The sequence below is a fragment of the Mobula birostris genome, unplaced genomic scaffold (assembly GCF_030028105.1).
Source record: "Mobula birostris isolate sMobBir1 unplaced genomic scaffold, sMobBir1.hap1 scaffold_1175, whole genome shotgun sequence".
In the NCBI taxonomy this organism is placed as follows: Eukaryota; Metazoa; Chordata; class Chondrichthyes; order Myliobatiformes; family Myliobatidae; genus Mobula; species Mobula birostris.
The window spans coordinates 90268-107334 of NW_027274216.1; the positions used below are offsets into that span (position 1 = coordinate 90268).

The following is a 17067-nucleotide window of genomic DNA, read 5'->3' on the forward strand; positions in this document are numbered from 1 at the left end:
CTCCCCATCTCCATCACCCCCACCCTCCACTACACTCTTCCCCATCTCCATCACCCCCATCCTCCACTACACCACTTCCCATCTCCATCACCCCCACCCTCCCCTACACCCTTCCCCATCTCCATCACCCCCACCCTCCCCTACACCCTCCCCATCTCCATCACCCCCACCCTCCACTAAACCCCTCCCCATCTCCATCACCCCCACTCTCCACTACACCCCTCCCTGTCTCCATCAGCCCCTCTCCCCCACATCCCTCCCTGTCTCCCCCTCTCTCCCCCACACCCCTCCCCATCTCCATCACCCCCTCTCTCCCCTACACCCATCTCCGTCTCCATCACCCCCACCCTCCCCCACACCCCTCCCCATCTCCATCATCCCCACACTCCACTACACCCCTCCTGTTTCCGTCAACCCCTCCCATCGCTAAATTCTTCCCCATCTCTGTCAACCCGCCCCTCCCCTACACCCATCCCCGTCTATATCAATCCCTCCCTGTCTGCATCACTCCCACCCTCCCCTACACTTCTTTCCATCTCCGTCACCCTCTCCCTCCCCTACAACCCTCCCCATCTTTGTCACCCCCTCCCTTCCCTACACCCCTCCCCATCTCCGTCACCCCCTCCCTCCACTACACCCCTCCCCATCTCCATCACCCACTCCCTCCCCTACACCCCTCCCCATCTCCATCACCCCCTCCCTCCACTACACCCCTCCCCATCTCCATCACCCACTCCCTCCCCTACACCCCTCCCCATCTCCATCACCCCCTCTCTCCCCTACACCCCTCCCCGTCTCCGTCACCCACACCCTCCCCCACACCCCTCCCCGTCTCCATCACCCCCACCCTCCACGACACCCCTCCTGTTTCCGTCAACTCCTCCCTCCACTACACTCCTCCCCATCTCCATCACCAGCACCCTCCCCTACACCCCTCCCCATCTCCATCACCCCCACCCTCCCGAACACTACTCCTCGTCTCCATCACCCCCACCCTCCACTACACCCCTCCACATCTCCGACACCCCCATCCCACCACTACACCCCTCCCCATCTCCATCACCCCCACCCTACACTACATCCCTCCCCGTCTCCATCACCACCACCGTCCACTACACCACTCCCCATCTCCATCATCCCCACCCTCCCCTACACCCCTCCCCGTCTCCGTCACCCCCTCCCTCCCCTACACACCTCTCCATCTCTGTCACCCCCTCCCTCCCCTACAACCCTCCCCATATCCATCACCCCCTCCCTCCCCTACACCCCTCTCATCTCCATCACACCCACCCTCCACTGCACCCCTCCCCATCTCCATCAACCCCACCCTCCCCTACTCCCCTCCCCATCTCCATCACCCTCTCCCTCCCCAACGCCTCTGCCCAGCTGCGTCACCCCCACCCTCCCCTACACCCCTCACAATCTCCATCACTCCCACCCTCCACTACACTCCTCCCCATCTCCATCACCACCACCCTCCCCTACACCCCTCCGCATCTCCGACACCCCCATCCCTCCACTACACCCCTCCCCATCTCCATCACCCTCTCCCTCGCCAACGCCTCTGCCCGGCTCCGTCACCCCCACCCTCCCCTACACCCCTCACAATCTCCATCACTCCCACCCTCCACTACACTCCTCCCCATCTCCATCACCACCACCCTCCCCTACACCCCTCTGCATCTCCGACACCCCCATCCCTCCACTACACCCCTCCCCATCTCCATCACCCTCTCCCTCCCCAACGCCTCTGCCCGGCTCCGTCACCCCCACTCTCCCCTACACCCCTCACAATCTCCATCACTCCCACCCTCCACTACACTCCTCCCCATCTCCATCACCCCCACCCTCCACTACACCCCTCCCCATCTCCATCATCCCCACCCTCCCCTACACCCTTCCCCATCTCCATCACCCCCACCCTCCCCTACACCCTCCCCATCTCCATCACCCCCACCCTCCCCTACACCCTTCCCCATCTCCAACACCCCCTCCCTCCCCAACGCCCCTCCCCGGCTCCGTCACCCCCACCTTCCCCTACACTACTTCTCATCTCCATCACCTCCACCCTCCACTACACTACTCCCCGTCTCCGTCACCCCCACCCTCTACTACACCCCTCCCCATCTCTGTCACCCCCACCCTCTACTACACTACTCCCCGTCTCCATCACCCCCACCCTCGTCTACACCCCTCCCCATCTCTATCACCCCACCCTCCCCTACACCCCTCCCTGTCTCCGTCACCCCCTCCCTCCCCAACACCCCGCCCCCGGCTCCATCACCCCCTCCCTCCCCAACGCCCCTCCCCGGCTCCATCACCCCCACCCTCCACTACACCCCTCCCTGTCTTCATCACCCCCTCTCTCCCCTACACCCCTCCTCATCTCCATCACCCCCTCTCTCCGCTACACCCCTCCCCGTCTCTGTCACCTCTTCCCTCCCCTACACCCCTCCCCGTCTCCATCACCCCCACCCTCCACTACACCCACTCCATCTCCATCACCCTCCCTCCCCTACACCCCCCTGTTTCCGTCACCCCCTCCCATCGCTAAATTCTTCCCCATCTCTGTCAACTCCGGCCCCTCTCCCCGACACCCATCCCCGTCTATATCAATCCTTCCCTGTCTGCATCACTCCCACCCTCCCCTACAAGCCTCCCCGTCACCACCACTTTCACCCTATCCTATACCCATCCCTGTCTACGTCACCCTAACCTCCCCCATACCCCTCCCTGTCTCCATCACTCCCACCCTACCCTACACCCATCCCCCCTACACCCATCCCCATCTCCATCAATCCCTCCCTGTCTGCATCACTCCCACCCTCCCCTACACCTCTTTCCATCTCCGTCACCCCCTCCTCCCCTACACCCCTCCCCGTCTCTGTCACCCCCTCCCTTCCCTACACCTCTCCATTTCACAACCCCTTTCTCCTCTCCACACCTCCTCATCTTCTGCACCCCTCCCTCCCCCACAACTTTCCTGCCCCTACACCCCTCCTGTCCCTTCACTCCAACTCTCCCATTTCCTGTTGCCATCATCCCCTCCCTCCTGTGCACCTTTCGCATCCCCTACAGCCCTCAGTGTCTCTCCTAGGCCCATCCACATCTCTATCATCCCCTCCCACCCATGCACAGTCCCATGTCTATGTGAACTAAACCTTCGCCTGCATACCTCGCTGTATCCAGGGTGTCAGTATTTACAGGGGGGTCCCGGGGTGTGTGTCAGTATTTACAGGGGGTCCCGGGGAGTGTGTCTGTATTTACAGGGGGTCCCGGGGAGTGTGTCAGTATTTACAGGGGGTCCCGGGGAGTGTGTCTGTATTTACAGGGGGTCCCGGGGAGTGTGTCAGTATTTACAGGGGGTCCCGGGGAGTGTGTCAGTATTTACAGAGGGTTTCGGGGTGTGTGTCAGTATTTACAGAGGTCCCGGGGAGTGTGTCTGTATTTACAGGGGGTCCCGGGGAGTGCGTCTGTATTTACAGGGGTCCCGGGGAGTGTGTCGGTATTTACAGGGGGTCCCGGGGAGTGCGTCAGTATTTACAGGGGGTCCCGGGGAGTGTGTCGGTATTTACAGGGGGTCCCGGGGAGTGTGTCGGTATTTATAGGGCCTGAATTTAGTTTCTGTTCTGTGTAGTTTTTCAGAAGGAGGGGCATCTATATTTCTGATCCATGGCATGTTCTCGCTTTTTCGTGAGTGATGGGGGTGGTGCCAAGGGACCTGGGCAGCCAAGTGCGAGGATGCTCCACTGGACGACAGTAGCGAGGGGGGAGTATGCACGACAGGATCTGAGCAGTGAGGAAGTGGGGGGGGGTTGTCACGGGAGAGGTATGGTTCGGAGGGAGGTAATGTTACTGGGGAGGGGTAGCGGCGATGGATGGAGGGAGTGTTGTGACATGGGGTGGCGGGAGGGAGTGTGCACAGCAGGAGAATGCACTTGCATGTTTGCATGTTGGGTTGAGGCCGAGGGTTTTGTTAGGGGAAGTGGAGAGTTGAAGACATATCCCTGGAGACCACCTCCTCAACACCCCCCCCCCCACCCATCCCAGGACGATTCTGAACGGATCTACCTTCTTCCTGAAGGAACCTCCGTCACCACTGGCTCCGGCTCGACCTGGTACGAGAATGTGGGATCTTTCGACAGTCAAGGAGGAGGTGTACAGGAAGATGCCAACGCAGTGGACGTCTGTGATGGAAGCCTGGAGGGTAAGAAAGGCAGGTGTGTGGGCGTTGAAGGGTTAGAGGCATGGACACCTTTATTAACAGCTGTAAAACCTACTTGCAGCAGCATCAGAGGTTCAGCTTTCTCAGGAACGTAAATTAAACACAATTTCTGCAAGAAACATAATTGGAAAACTCAAACGGAGTGCAAAGTGACCACAGCGTGGCTGTAGTGAGGCAGTGACGAGAGTGTGCCCAATGGGTTCAAGAACTGAATGGCTGAAGGGAAACAGTGTCAAAGGTCATCGTGACAGGGGTGTGGCCCACGTACGGAGGGAGAGACACTGAAGTGGGCCAAACAGTTCCCTGAAGTTTAATATGAACAGTGCAGAACTGAATAATTAACTTTAGGCCAACAGGGCCGTTAACTAAAGCTCTCGAACTGAGAGCTAATGCTAACCGTGCCGCCATGGTTCAGAAGCAGTCGTGGCTGTCCGTCATGGCCGATGATGTCAGAATGTTACAACTGGGGGCATTGGAAGCCGACCCGTGTGCAGACACAGACTCGGAGGTAGGATTAACAGAAGTGTATTTTATTAAAAGTTGCCAGGAAGGCCGGAGAGCAAGGATTACATGCTTACATGGACGTAAACGTTGGACAACAAACCGGAGGAACCTGGACTTGGACTTGGACATGGAGCCGGAACTCGGACTTGGACTCGGGACTTGGACTCGGACACAGAGCCTGGACTTGGACTTGGACTCCGTCACGGAACCTGGACTTGGACTTGGACTCGGACTCGGACTCGGACACAGAGCTGGGACTTGGGCTTGGACTCAGACACGGAGCCAGGGCTTGGACTTAGGCTACGTCCACACTAGACCGGATAAATCTGTAACCGAAGTTTTTTCTCTTCGTTTTGATCCTCCGACCACACTGAAACAGCGTTTTCCTCCCCCGAAAATGGAGCTTTTCAAAACCGCTCTCCAGAGTGAAAACGCCTAATGGCCGGTGTGGTGTGTACAGGGTAGCCGGCTCTTTTTAAAAACGCTGTCATGACGTGCTGGAACAGATGGTGGTGGCAGCGCAGCATTTCATTGTTTTCTTGAACACAACCTCCAACACCACAACAACAATGGCGGACAGCTTCATGCGACTGTTGTTTACTTTATTGTCTACGTTAATTTCAACCCCCCACACAACCTAACAATTTCAGGACAGACGGCAACAAGATTGAAGCCAGAAGAGTTAGAAATGTACTCACCAAATACTTTGACCCATAGCTTACTGAATAAATCAGATACTCACTTTGCCCTGTTTTCTGTCCTCGCTTGCATGGAGGTGGTTTACCTATTTATGCAAGTTCTTCTCTGACAATAGATGTGTAACAGCTTAATGTAACATTGTATGGAAATACAAGATAACACTGATGCAAACATGTTTTATACATTTAACAGGGTGCTTTATTAATGTATTGCTTGTGCAAACGTTCAATAGATGCAATTGTCACTACTTCCAAAATGTCATTTTTAGTTACTAGATTACGTTTGGCATAGATGTGAAAATGTTAAGGCCAGAAAAGGAAAATTATAAGTTTCACTTTTACTCAGGTAAAAATAAAATCACTTTTGCCCAGTAACTCGTTTATGTTAAATACAGCAAAATAATACAGAAAGACATGGCAAAAGTAAAGGCAAACATTTGAGGTAACAGCAAATTTCACTCTTGCCCAGCAACAAGCCTTATTGCATTTAGTTGTAGCTGTTGTCCCTTTCATCGGTGAAGAGACTATGGCTGTAGGAAATGTTTCCAGGGTGACCCCTCTGTGGGAGTGGGGAAGATGTTGGTGGGGCCACGCGGGGGCCTGTGTGTCCGTATGTGTAGCTATTGTAGTGGCTGTGAGGCTGGTATTGTGGCGGTGAAAAGTACTGGGGGGGAGCCATCATATTCCTCATCACTGCAAATCCCTCTGCAACAGAGTTAGTCAGTTTTTCAATGTTCGTCATCAGCCGGGTCATACTATCCGTGAACTCCCTGTCGGTTGTCTGCTTACGGTCCAGTATTTGGTTTTTTTAGTTTTAAGCCCTCGTGCGCGGGAGCCAACAGCTGTCCGTTGTTTGGCAATTTCCTTTTAAGTTTTTCTGGTCTGTAACTGGACAAACGTGCACCAAGTCCTTCACAGCGAGATTTCACACCAAACTTGCCGCAGCCATCACCCGTTGCTTGGTCTGAACTGTCGGAGTCGGGCGTACTCGTCGAGGCGGGCGAATTCTGCAGATGTGTCCTGCGCATGCCCAGTAGGAGGAGATTCGCCCAAATACCCGTTTTAATGTAGACGGAGGTATTTTCAAAAACTCCTTGTGTGGACGCCTATCATTTTTACACGAAACCGGCGTTTTCAAAATTATCCGGTCCAGTGTGGACGTAACCTTAGACTTGGACATGGAGCCGGGGCTCGGAATTGGACACGGAACGACAAAACCAAACAACGACAGTCAATTCGTATCTTGACTCAGGAGCGGCAAACAGCCTGCAATCCTCAGCTGGACATGAGACAACAAAACCAACAATGACAGACAATTCGTATCTTGACATGGGGTAGCACATGAAGCGGCAAACGGCCGGCAATCACTTAGCTGAACACGGAGAGACAGAATTCCCGAAGCAATCCCAGGCACGGAAGCAACTTGGAGTCCACTATTCTCGGCGTCCCAGATCGTGCATTGCCACCCTGGCCGAGGTGACGGTCCAGCAGCTTACATGTACTGGATCATCCAGTAGATGTAAGCTGCTGGTTCAGATGAGGATCTGGTGCTCTAATCAAGGAGCCCGGTAGAACACGGGGGAAAAGGAAATTAACTGAAATGAGAAGTCAACGGACCGAACCGTGACACAGGAACCTCTGTGGGAGAGTTCTTAAAATGGAGAGCCTGTTCTACTGGGGCGGCCCCACTCTGTTGACCTCAGAAATCCAGGTCCAGTGGTGAGTGTCACAAACTGGGGTGTTCCTCAGTTGAAGTGGATGACCATAACTTCTTCTATGCTTTGTCCTGCCCTTCACTGTCCACAGAGCGTTGCAGTAGCACCTCCCAGTCTGTTGGATCTCATTAGATCTCACCTCGCCAGACTGCTGGAGCTGACTTCACGTGCTAGGACAGGCCTGCCCCTCTCTCACCGGGGTATGAGCCCGTTGGCTACCCTCACCTGTCGAAGCGGTGTACCAGCGTGTGGCCACTGCCGCATGCAGACAGCTACTTGGAGCCACAGGTGAGAGCTGAGTGTCCGCTGGAGACCAAAGGTGAGTGAGCTGCCCCAGAATGGTCACAACAAGCCCCTTTACCCGGGCGCTACCCTCCCTGGGCACCCTGTACACCCCTCAGAAGCAGCAACTTGATACTAAGTGCATAACATTTTCATTTGATGTAATCTGACCTTTCCAAATCTTTTTTTTAAATTATATGGTGAGAGGAGCGGAGTTAGCGACATTATGGATCATGTCTGATACAAGTTGTTGGTCTAACCCTGTTTTGCCTTTTGTTTGGGTTTTTTTTTTCTCTTTTTCTTTTGGGGGTTTTTTTTGTTTATATATATTTTTTTCTTTTTATTTCTTTGTTAATGTTTAATCTCATTATGAGTTTGGAAGTCTTTTATTTCTATGTTATTTAAAATTCATTTAATATATGTTGATGACCATTTTTCCAATCTCTTTGTACCAACTTTGTTATTGAGTTTATAATTTTGAAACATTAATAAAAAGATTTAAAAAGAAAAAGATACTAAATGCATTTGCTGCTTTACAGTCTCAATCTAAATGGTAGTCTTCTTTCCGAGAACAAGGACAAAGCTCAGCAGGGAGCGTTGCTGTTCCCGTGCTCTGGTCAAGACTGAGGTGACAGGAAGGGAGTGAAACATTGATTGGCTGGAATGCGGATACTCACAAGTGCAATTGTCGAACTCCTTCTGCAGCGTGCCCGTAAGGGTGTCCAGTCCCACAGCAGAGGCCCCAGTTGTTAGAAGTAGCTGTTCATGAACCTGTGGGACTTCAGGTTTCTGTACCTCCTGTCCGATGGGAGCTCCAGGAAGATGACATGGCCCCAGTGGGCAGCAGGGAAAGGGTGAACAGATTTCCTGGGAATCAACATCTCCAAGGATCTATGCTGGGCCCAACACATCAATTCAATCATGAAGAAGGGACATCAATGGCTCCACCTCTTGCTCTGTTTCGTTAGCAATTTCAGGAGCTGTCGCCAAGGACTCCAGCCAACTTCCGCAGTGCAGAGCATTTGGACTGCTTTCATCACCGCCTGCTCTGGGGCTCCAATGCACAGGGTGCAGGAGGATGCGGAGGACAGCAGCCCCAGCCAGTTCCGTCATGGCACAAGCTACCCAGCATATCTTCTACAAGCAGTGTCTCAGGAATGCGGCGTCCAACATTAAGTTCTGTGACGTGCCCTCTTCTCATCGGGGAGGAGATACAGTAGCGAAGACCTAGTGATTCAGGAACAGCTTTTTCCCCTCTGCCATCAGATGAGGGTCTGAATTAAGGGGAATTAAGGGTTATGGGGAAGAGGCAGATAGGTGGAGATGAGTCCATGGTCGGATCAGCCATGATCGTATTGAATGGTGGAGCAGGCTCAACGGGCCAGACGGCCGACTCCTGCTCCTATTTCTTATCTACTAATCTGTCTTATGAATGGTTCATGAACCCACAAAGATGACCTCATAATACCTCCTTTGCATTATTTATTCAATTTTTATATTGTAACTTATAGTATTTTATTTAAGGCAACACACACAAAATGCTGGAGGAACTCAGCAGGCCAGGCAGCAACTATGGAAAAGAACAAACAGTCGATGTTTCAAGGCGAGACCCTTCATTGGGACTGGAAACAAAGATGAGAAGGAGGGCTGAGGGGAGGAGAAAGTGCAAGGTGGAAGGTGATAGTGTATAGGTGATGGGTGAAACCGGGAGCGAGGGGAGGGGTGAATTAAACAGCTGGGAAGTTGATAGGTGAAAGAGATAAAGGGCTGGAGAAAGGGGAGTCTGATAGGAGAGGGTAGAAGATCATGGAAGAAAGGGAAGGGGGAGGAGCAGTCGAGGGAGATGATGGGCAGGTAAGGAGATACAGCGAGAGGGAAAGTGAAATGCGGGAATGGTGAGGGGGGGCAATTACTGGAAGTTCAAGAAATCGATGTTCATGCTATTGAGTTGGAAGCTACCCAGATGGAAAATAAGGTGTTGCTCCTCCAACCTGTGTGGCCTCATTGTCGCAGTCGAGGCCATGGAGTGACGTGTCTCCACCGCCCTTCTTGTAGTGCACCCTCTTTGCCACCCACCCACGACACTCCCGCTTCACTGTCCCTCCTGAGGTGCCTCCTCCTTGCCACACGTCCAGCAGCTCTCCCTCTCACCACCCGTCTCAAAGCGATCCCTCCTCACTGCCCCTCCCGTGGCGCCCCCCCCATTTGCCGCCGCTCTTGCAATGACCCTCCCCCGCCGCCCCCCTCGTGCATGTCCCTCCTGGAGCTCTCCCATTTCGTCTCCATTCCCAGGGCGCTCCCTCCTCGCGATCCTCCCTGAGCGACCGCCTGCTCAGCACAGGGTGGGGATCTGTACCTGGCCTGTGGATAACTCAGGACGTGGTAATCTCTTTTCATCATCACAGACGGCATCTCATATGAGAACCTGGATGCTGTGGAGGAGAAACATTCAGAAGGTAGGACACACTCAGATACACCCCCCCACTGTAAATACTGACCCCCCCTCCCCCGGGACCCCCTGTAAATACTGACACACTCCCCGGGACCCCCAGTAAATACTGACACACTCCCCGGGACCCCCTGTAAATTCTGACACACTCCCCGGGACCCCCTGTAAATACTGACACACTCCCCGGGGACCCCCTGTGAATACTGACACACTCCCCGGGACCCCCTGTAAATATAGACACACTCCCCGGGACCCCCCTGTAAATACCGACACTCTCCCCGGGACCCCCTGTAAATACAGACACACTCCCCGGGACCCCTGTAAATACCAACACTCTCCCCGGGACCCCCTGTAAATACAGACACACTCCCCGGGACCCCTGTAAATACCAACACTCTCCCCGGGACCCCCTGTAAATACAGACACACTCCCCGGGACCCCTGTAATTACCGACACACTCCCCGGGACCCCCTGTAAATACTGACACACTCCCTGGGACCCCCTGTAAATACCGACACACTCCCCGGGACCCCCTGTAAACACTGACACACTCCCCTGGCAAGCTGTGCAGAAGCATTGAATGAACTGGTGAATGGGATCAGACGGGGCAGGTGGAGATGGAGGGACACTTTGGGCTGTTGTGAATAAAATAGCTGAACTGGTAATGTGTGTTTCTTTCTCTCCCCTTCTCCCTCTCCCTCCTCCCTGTGACCCCTCATCCCCCCTCATCTTTCTCTCCCTCCCACCTCCTTTCCCTTCCTCTTATCCCCTCTCCCTCTCTGTCTCCTTCTACACCTCCATGTCACTACATCTTCCCTTTCTGTGACTCTACTACTTACTACCCCCTCCTCCTCCTGTTCCCCCTCACTCTCCCCTCCTCCTCCTGTTCCCCCTCACTCTCCCCTCCTCCACTCACTACCCCCTCCTCCTCCTGTTCCCCCTCACTCTCCCCTCCTCCTCTCACTACCCCCTCCTCCTCCTGCTCCCCCTCACTCTCCCCTCCTCCTCTCACTACCCCCTCCTCCTTTCCCCCTTTCCTCCTTTCCCTCTCATTCCCCCCTCTCGCCCTGCCCTCCCTCTCCTTGTAGATTACCTGAACCCAGAGTCTGACGCTGGAAGTGTATCTTCAGAGGGTGAGGACTGACTTTTCTGACCCCGTCCCCACTCTCCACTCTGCTGCCGACACCACAGGACAGACTGACTCCCATGCCCACTATCTGTGTGTCTAGACGGCTGCAGGTGCTGACTGTCTGCCCACAGACCGGGGCCACATTGATTTGTTCCTGTGCTTTACAGATTTCTGCCCAGTGTCTGAGAGCAGTGGGTGAGATGACCCATCCTCTCTGAACAACAGGACTCCCAAAACACACCAACACACTCCACAGCTCACCTTGTAAGTCCCAAAGTCTCCGCAGGACCCCTGTAAATACCGACATATTCCTCAAGACTCTCTATAAATACCAACACACTCGACTGCACCCCCTGTAAATACAGACACACTCCCCAGGACCCCCTGTAAATACTAACACGCTCCCCGGGACCCCCTGTAAATACTGACACACTCGCCGGGACCCCCTGTAAATACAGACACACTCGCCGGGACCCCCTGTAAATACTGAGACGCTCCCCGGGACCCCCTGTAAATACTGACACACTCCCCAGGACCCCCTGTAAATACTGACACACTCCCCGGGACCCCCTGTAAATACAGACACACTTCCCAGGACCCCCTGTAGATACTGACACACTCCCCGGGACCCCCTGTAAATACTGACACACTCCCCAGGACCCCCTGTAAATACTGGCACACTCCCCGGGACCCCCTGTAAATACAGACACGCTCCCCGGGATCCCCTGCAAATACTGACACACTCCCCGGGACCCCCTGTAAATACTGACACGCTCCCCGGGACCCCCTGTAAATACTGACGCACTCCCCAGGTCCCCTGTAAATACCGACACACTCCCCGGGACCCCTGTAAATACTGACACACTCCCCGGCAACCCCTGTAAATACTGACACACTCCCCGGGACCCCTGTAAATACCGACACACTCCCCGGGACCCCCTGTAAATACTGACACACTCCCCGGGACCCCTGTAAATACTGACACACTCCCCGGGACCCCCTGTAAATACCGACACACTCCCCGGGACCCCCTGTAAATACTGACACACTCCCCGGGACCCCTGTAAATACAGACACACTCCCCGGGACCCCCTGTAAATACTGACACACTTCCCGGGACCCCCAGTAAATACTGACACACTCCCCGGGACCCCTGTAAATACTGACACACTCCCCAGGACCCCCTGTAAATACTGACACACTTCCCGGGACCCCCAGTAAATACAGACACACTCCCCTGGCAATCTGTGCAGAAGCATTGAATGAACTGGTGAATGGGATCAGACGGGGCAGGTGGAGATGGAGGGACACTTTGGGCTGTTGTGAATAAAATGGCTGAACTGGTATTGTTTGTTTCTTTCTGTCCTCTTCTCCCTCTCCCTCCTCCCTGTATACCCTCATCCCCCCTCATCTTTCTCTCCTTCCCACCCCCTTTCCCTTCCTCTTATCCCCTTTCCCTCTCTGTCTCCTTCTACACCTCCATGTCACTACATCTTCCCTTTCTGTGACTCTACCACTTACTACCCCTTCCTCCTCCTGTTCCCCCTCACTCTCCCCTCCTCCTCTCACTACCCCCTCCTCCTCCTGTTCTCTCTCACTCTCCCCTCCTCCTCTTACTACCCCCTCCTCCTCCTGTTCCCCCTCACTCTCCCCCCCTCTCACTACTCCCTCCTCCTCCTGTTCCCCCTCACTCTCCCCTCCCCGCTCATTCCACCTCCCCTCCACCTCTCACTAACCCCTCCTCCTCCTGTTCCCCCTCACTCTCCCCTCCTCCTCTCACTACCCCTCCTCCTCCTGTTCCCCCTCACTCTCCCCTCCTCCTCTCACTACCCCCTCTTCCTCCTGTTCCCCCTCACTCTCCCCTCCTCCTCTCACTACCCCCTCCTCCTCCTGTTCCCCCTCACTCTCCCCCCTCCTCTCACTACCCCTCCTCCTCCTGTTCCCCCTCACTCTCACCCTCCTCTCACTACTCCCTCCTCCTCCTGTTCCCCCTCACTCTCCCCTCCCCGCTCATTCCACCTCCCCTCCACCTCTCACTACCCCCTCCTCCTCCTGTTCCCCTCACTCTCCCCTCCTCCTCTCACTACCCCTCCTCCTCCTGCCCCCTCACTCTCCCCTCCTCCTCTCACTACCCCCTCCTCCTCCTGTTCCCCCTCACTCTCCCTTCCCCCTCATTCTCCCTCCCCTCCCCCTCTCATTACGCCCTCCTCCTCCTGTTCCCCTCACTCTCCCCTCCTCCTCTCACTACCCCCTCCTCCTGTTCCCCCTCACTCTCCCCTCCCCCTTTCTCCGCTTCCCCCTCATTCCCCCTCCTCCTCTCATTCCCCCCTCCCCTCCACCTGTCATTCCCCCTCCTCCTTCCTTTCCTCCTTTCCTCCTTTCCCTCTCATTCCCCCATCTCGCCCTGCCCTCCCCTCTCCTTGTAGATTACCTGAACCCAGAGTCCGATGCTGGAAGTGTATCTTCAGAGGGTGAGGACTGACTTTTCTGACCCCGTCCCCACTCACCACTCTGCTGCCGACACCACAGGGCAGACTGACTCCCGTGCCCACTATCTGTGTGTCTAGACGGCTGCAGGTGCTGACTGTCTGCCCACAGACCGGGGCCACATTGATTTGTTCCTGTGCTTTACAGATTTCTGCCCAGTGTCTGAGAGCAGTGGGTGAGATGACCCATCCTCTCTGAACAACAGGACTCCCAAAACACACCAACACACTCCACAGCTCACCTTGTAAATCCCAAAGTCTCCGCAGGACCCCTGTAAATACCGACATATTCCTCAAGACTCTCTATAAATACCAACACACTCGACTGCACCCCCTGTAAATACAGACACACTCCCCAGGACCCCCTGTAAATACTAACACGCTCCCCGGGACCCCCTGTAAATACAGACACACTCGCCGGGACCCCCTGTAAATACAGACACACTCCCCAGGACCCGATGTAAATACTGACACACTCCCCGGGACCCCCTGTAAATACAGACACACTCCCCAGGACCCGATGTAAATACTGACACACTCCCCGGGACCCCCTGTAAATACAGACACACTCCCCGGGACCCCCTGTAAATACTGAGACGCTCCCCGGGACCCCCTGTAAATACTGACACACTCCCCGGGACCCCCTGTAAATACTGACACACTCCCCAGGACCCCCAGTAAATACCGACACACTCCCCGGGACCCCCTGTAAATATCAACACACTCCCCGGGACCCCCTGTAAATACTGACACGCTCCCCGGGACCCCTGTAAATATTGACACACACCTGGGACCCCCTGTAAATACTGACACACTCCCCGGGACCCTCTGTAAATACTGACACACTCCCCGGGACCCCCTGTAAATACAGACACACTCCTCGGGACCCCCTGTAAATACTGACACACTCCCCGGGACCCCCTGTAAATACTGACACACTCCCCGCGACCCCCTGTAAATACTGACACACTCCCTGGGACCCCCTGTAAATACTGACACACTCCCCGGGACCCCCTGTAAATACTGACACACTCCCCGCGACCCCCTGTAAATACTGACACACTCCCTGGGACCCCCTGTAAATACTGACACACTCCCCGGGACCCCCTGTAAATACAGACACACTCCCCGGGACCCCCTGTAAATACCGACACACTCCCCGGGACCCCTGTAAATACCGACACACTCCCCGGGACCCCTGTAAATACTGACACACTCCCCGGGACCCCCTGTAAATACAGACACACTCCCCTGGCAAGCTGTGCAGAAGCATTGAATGAACTGGTGAATGGGATCAGACGGGGCAGGTGGAGATGGAGGGACACTTTGGGCTGTTGTGAATAAAATAGCTGAACTGGTATTGTTTGTTTCTTTCTCTCCCCTTCTCCCTCTCCCTCCTCCCTGTGTCCCCTCATCCCCCCTCATCTTTCTCTCCCTCCCACCCCCTTTCCCTTCCTCTTATCCCCTCTCCCTCTCTGTCTCCTTCTACACCTCCATGTCACTACATCTTCCCTTTCTGTGACTCTACTACTTACTACCCCCTCCTCCTCCTGTTCCCCCTCACTCTCCCCTCCTCCTCTCACTACCCCCTCCTCCTCCTGTTCCCCCTCACTCTCCCCCTCCTCCTCTCACTACCCCCTCCTCCTCCTGTTCCCTCTCACTCTCCCCTCCCCCCTCATCCCCCCTCCCCCTCTCTCCTCATTCCCCCTCCCTCTCTCATTCCCCCTCCCCCTCCACCTCTCATTCCCCCCTCCTCCTTTCCCTCACATTCCCCCCTCTCACCCTGCCCTTCCATCTCCTTGTAGATTACCTGAACCCAGAGTCCGACGCTGGAAGCGTTTCTTCAGAGGGTGAGGACTGACTTGCTCTGACCCCATCCCCACTCTCCACCCTACTGCCGACACCACAGGACAGACTGACTCCCATGCCCACTGTCTGTGTGTCTAGACGGCTGCAAGTGCTGACTGTCTGCCCACAGACTGGGGCCACATTGATTTATTCCTGTGCTTTACAGATGTCTGCCCAGTGTCTGAGAGCAGTGGATGAGATGGCCCATCCTCTCTGAACAACAGAAGTTGGCCCTTTCGGCCATACATTTTGTGCCACAAACGGTGTCAAATTAAAATCTGTTCTGCCTACAAAATATCCATTCCCCACACTTTCACATGTCTAACAGCCTCTTAAACACCTATGTGTTATCTGTCTGCACCATCACCTCTGGGACCGCATTCTCACAGCCCATCAGTCTCTGTAAAATAATCCTTATCCTGCACATCTCCGTCTGTTTTAAGCATGCCCTCTGGTATGAACGTTTGCAGCCTGGGGAAATAGATACCAGCTGTCTACCCTATCTCTGCCTCTGGTAATCTTATCGGCCTCTATCAGGTCTCCCCTCAGCTTCCATCACTGCAGATTAAAACAGACCGGCCTGACTTGAATTTACTTCCTTCTCTGATAAAGGCAAGTGTGCCATGCGCCACCTTTACCAAGTACAAGCACGCTGTATGCCACCTTTACTGGGTACAAACATGCCGTGTGCCACCTTTACTGGGTACAAGTGTGCCGTGTGCCACCTTTACTGGGTACATTACACCCTTGCTCTATAGTCTAGCCCTCTCGAGGTTTAAGGCTCCCGCCATGGACTCATTGCCGTTTGTACCCCATTGCTCACCCTGCAGGGTACATGAAGCCACATGCTGACGCAGGAACCCCGGACACCACGAAAGCCCAGGTTCTCTGCTCTGCAGGTGAGTACCCTTGTCTCACCTTGGCTCTGTGTGTGAGGGTCTCTCTCCCAGCGCTGCTGAGAGTAAACATGGAACCACAGGAACCCTCGGTAGGGGACAGTGCTGTAGCACTGAGGTCAGTGTAGCCGGTTCTGTAACTTGTGTTACTGATGTTTGTGATCAGTTAGGGCCGTGCTGGCAAAAGCACAACATGCAACCCCAGATTTTGTTGATCATTGATTCATTAAGACCATAAGACATAGGAGCCGAATGGGGTGATTTGGCCCGTTGAGTCTGTTCTATCATGGCTGATTTATTAACCTTCTCAGTCCCACTCTCCTGCCTCTCCCCATGACCTTTGACATCCTGACCCATCAAGAACCCATCAACCTCAGCTTTAAATGTACCCAAAGGCTTGGCCTCCACAACTGTCTGTGGCAATGAATCCCCCAGATTCACATCCCTCTGGCTGAAGAAATTCCTCCTCATCTCTGTTCTAAATGGACGTCCCTCTATTCCGAGGCTGTGCTCGCTGGTCCCAGACTTCCCCCGCCGTGGGAAACATTCTTTGCAAGTTCACTCTATCTGGGCCTTCGATAGATTCCCCCCTCATTCTTCTAAACTCCAGTGAGTACTGTCCCAGAGACATCAAACGCGCCTCTTGTATTAACCCTTTCATTCCCAAAGGCAACCTGGTGATGACCCTCCTCTGGACCGTCTCAAATGCCAGCACATCTTTTCTTAGATAAGGGGCCCAAAATTGCTCACAATACTCCAAGTGCAGTCTGACCCTATAAAGCCTCAACATTACATCCTTGCTCTTACATTCTAGTCCTCTCAAAATGAATGTTAA

General features: G+C 54.6%; 1 protein-coding gene across 1 annotated transcript in view; it reads left to right on the forward strand.

Annotated features, from left to right (window-relative positions):
* LOC140192353 (uncharacterized) overlaps positions 1–17067 on the forward strand; it is a gene marked incomplete at its 3' end in the record, with an annotated part of 59466 nt that overhangs the window by 27607 nt on the left and 14792 nt on the right. The window contains exons 10-15 of the mRNA XM_072250001.1: positions 4085–4207; positions 9830–9880; positions 10962–11006; positions 13429–13473; positions 15294–15338; positions 16167–16235. Coding sequence (XP_072106102.1) covers positions 4085–4207; positions 9830–9880; positions 10962–11006; positions 13429–13473; positions 15294–15338; positions 16167–16235 — 378 coding nt within the window. The remainder of the gene's footprint in view (positions 1–4084; positions 4208–9829; positions 9881–10961; positions 11007–13428; positions 13474–15293; positions 15339–16166; positions 16236–17067) is intronic.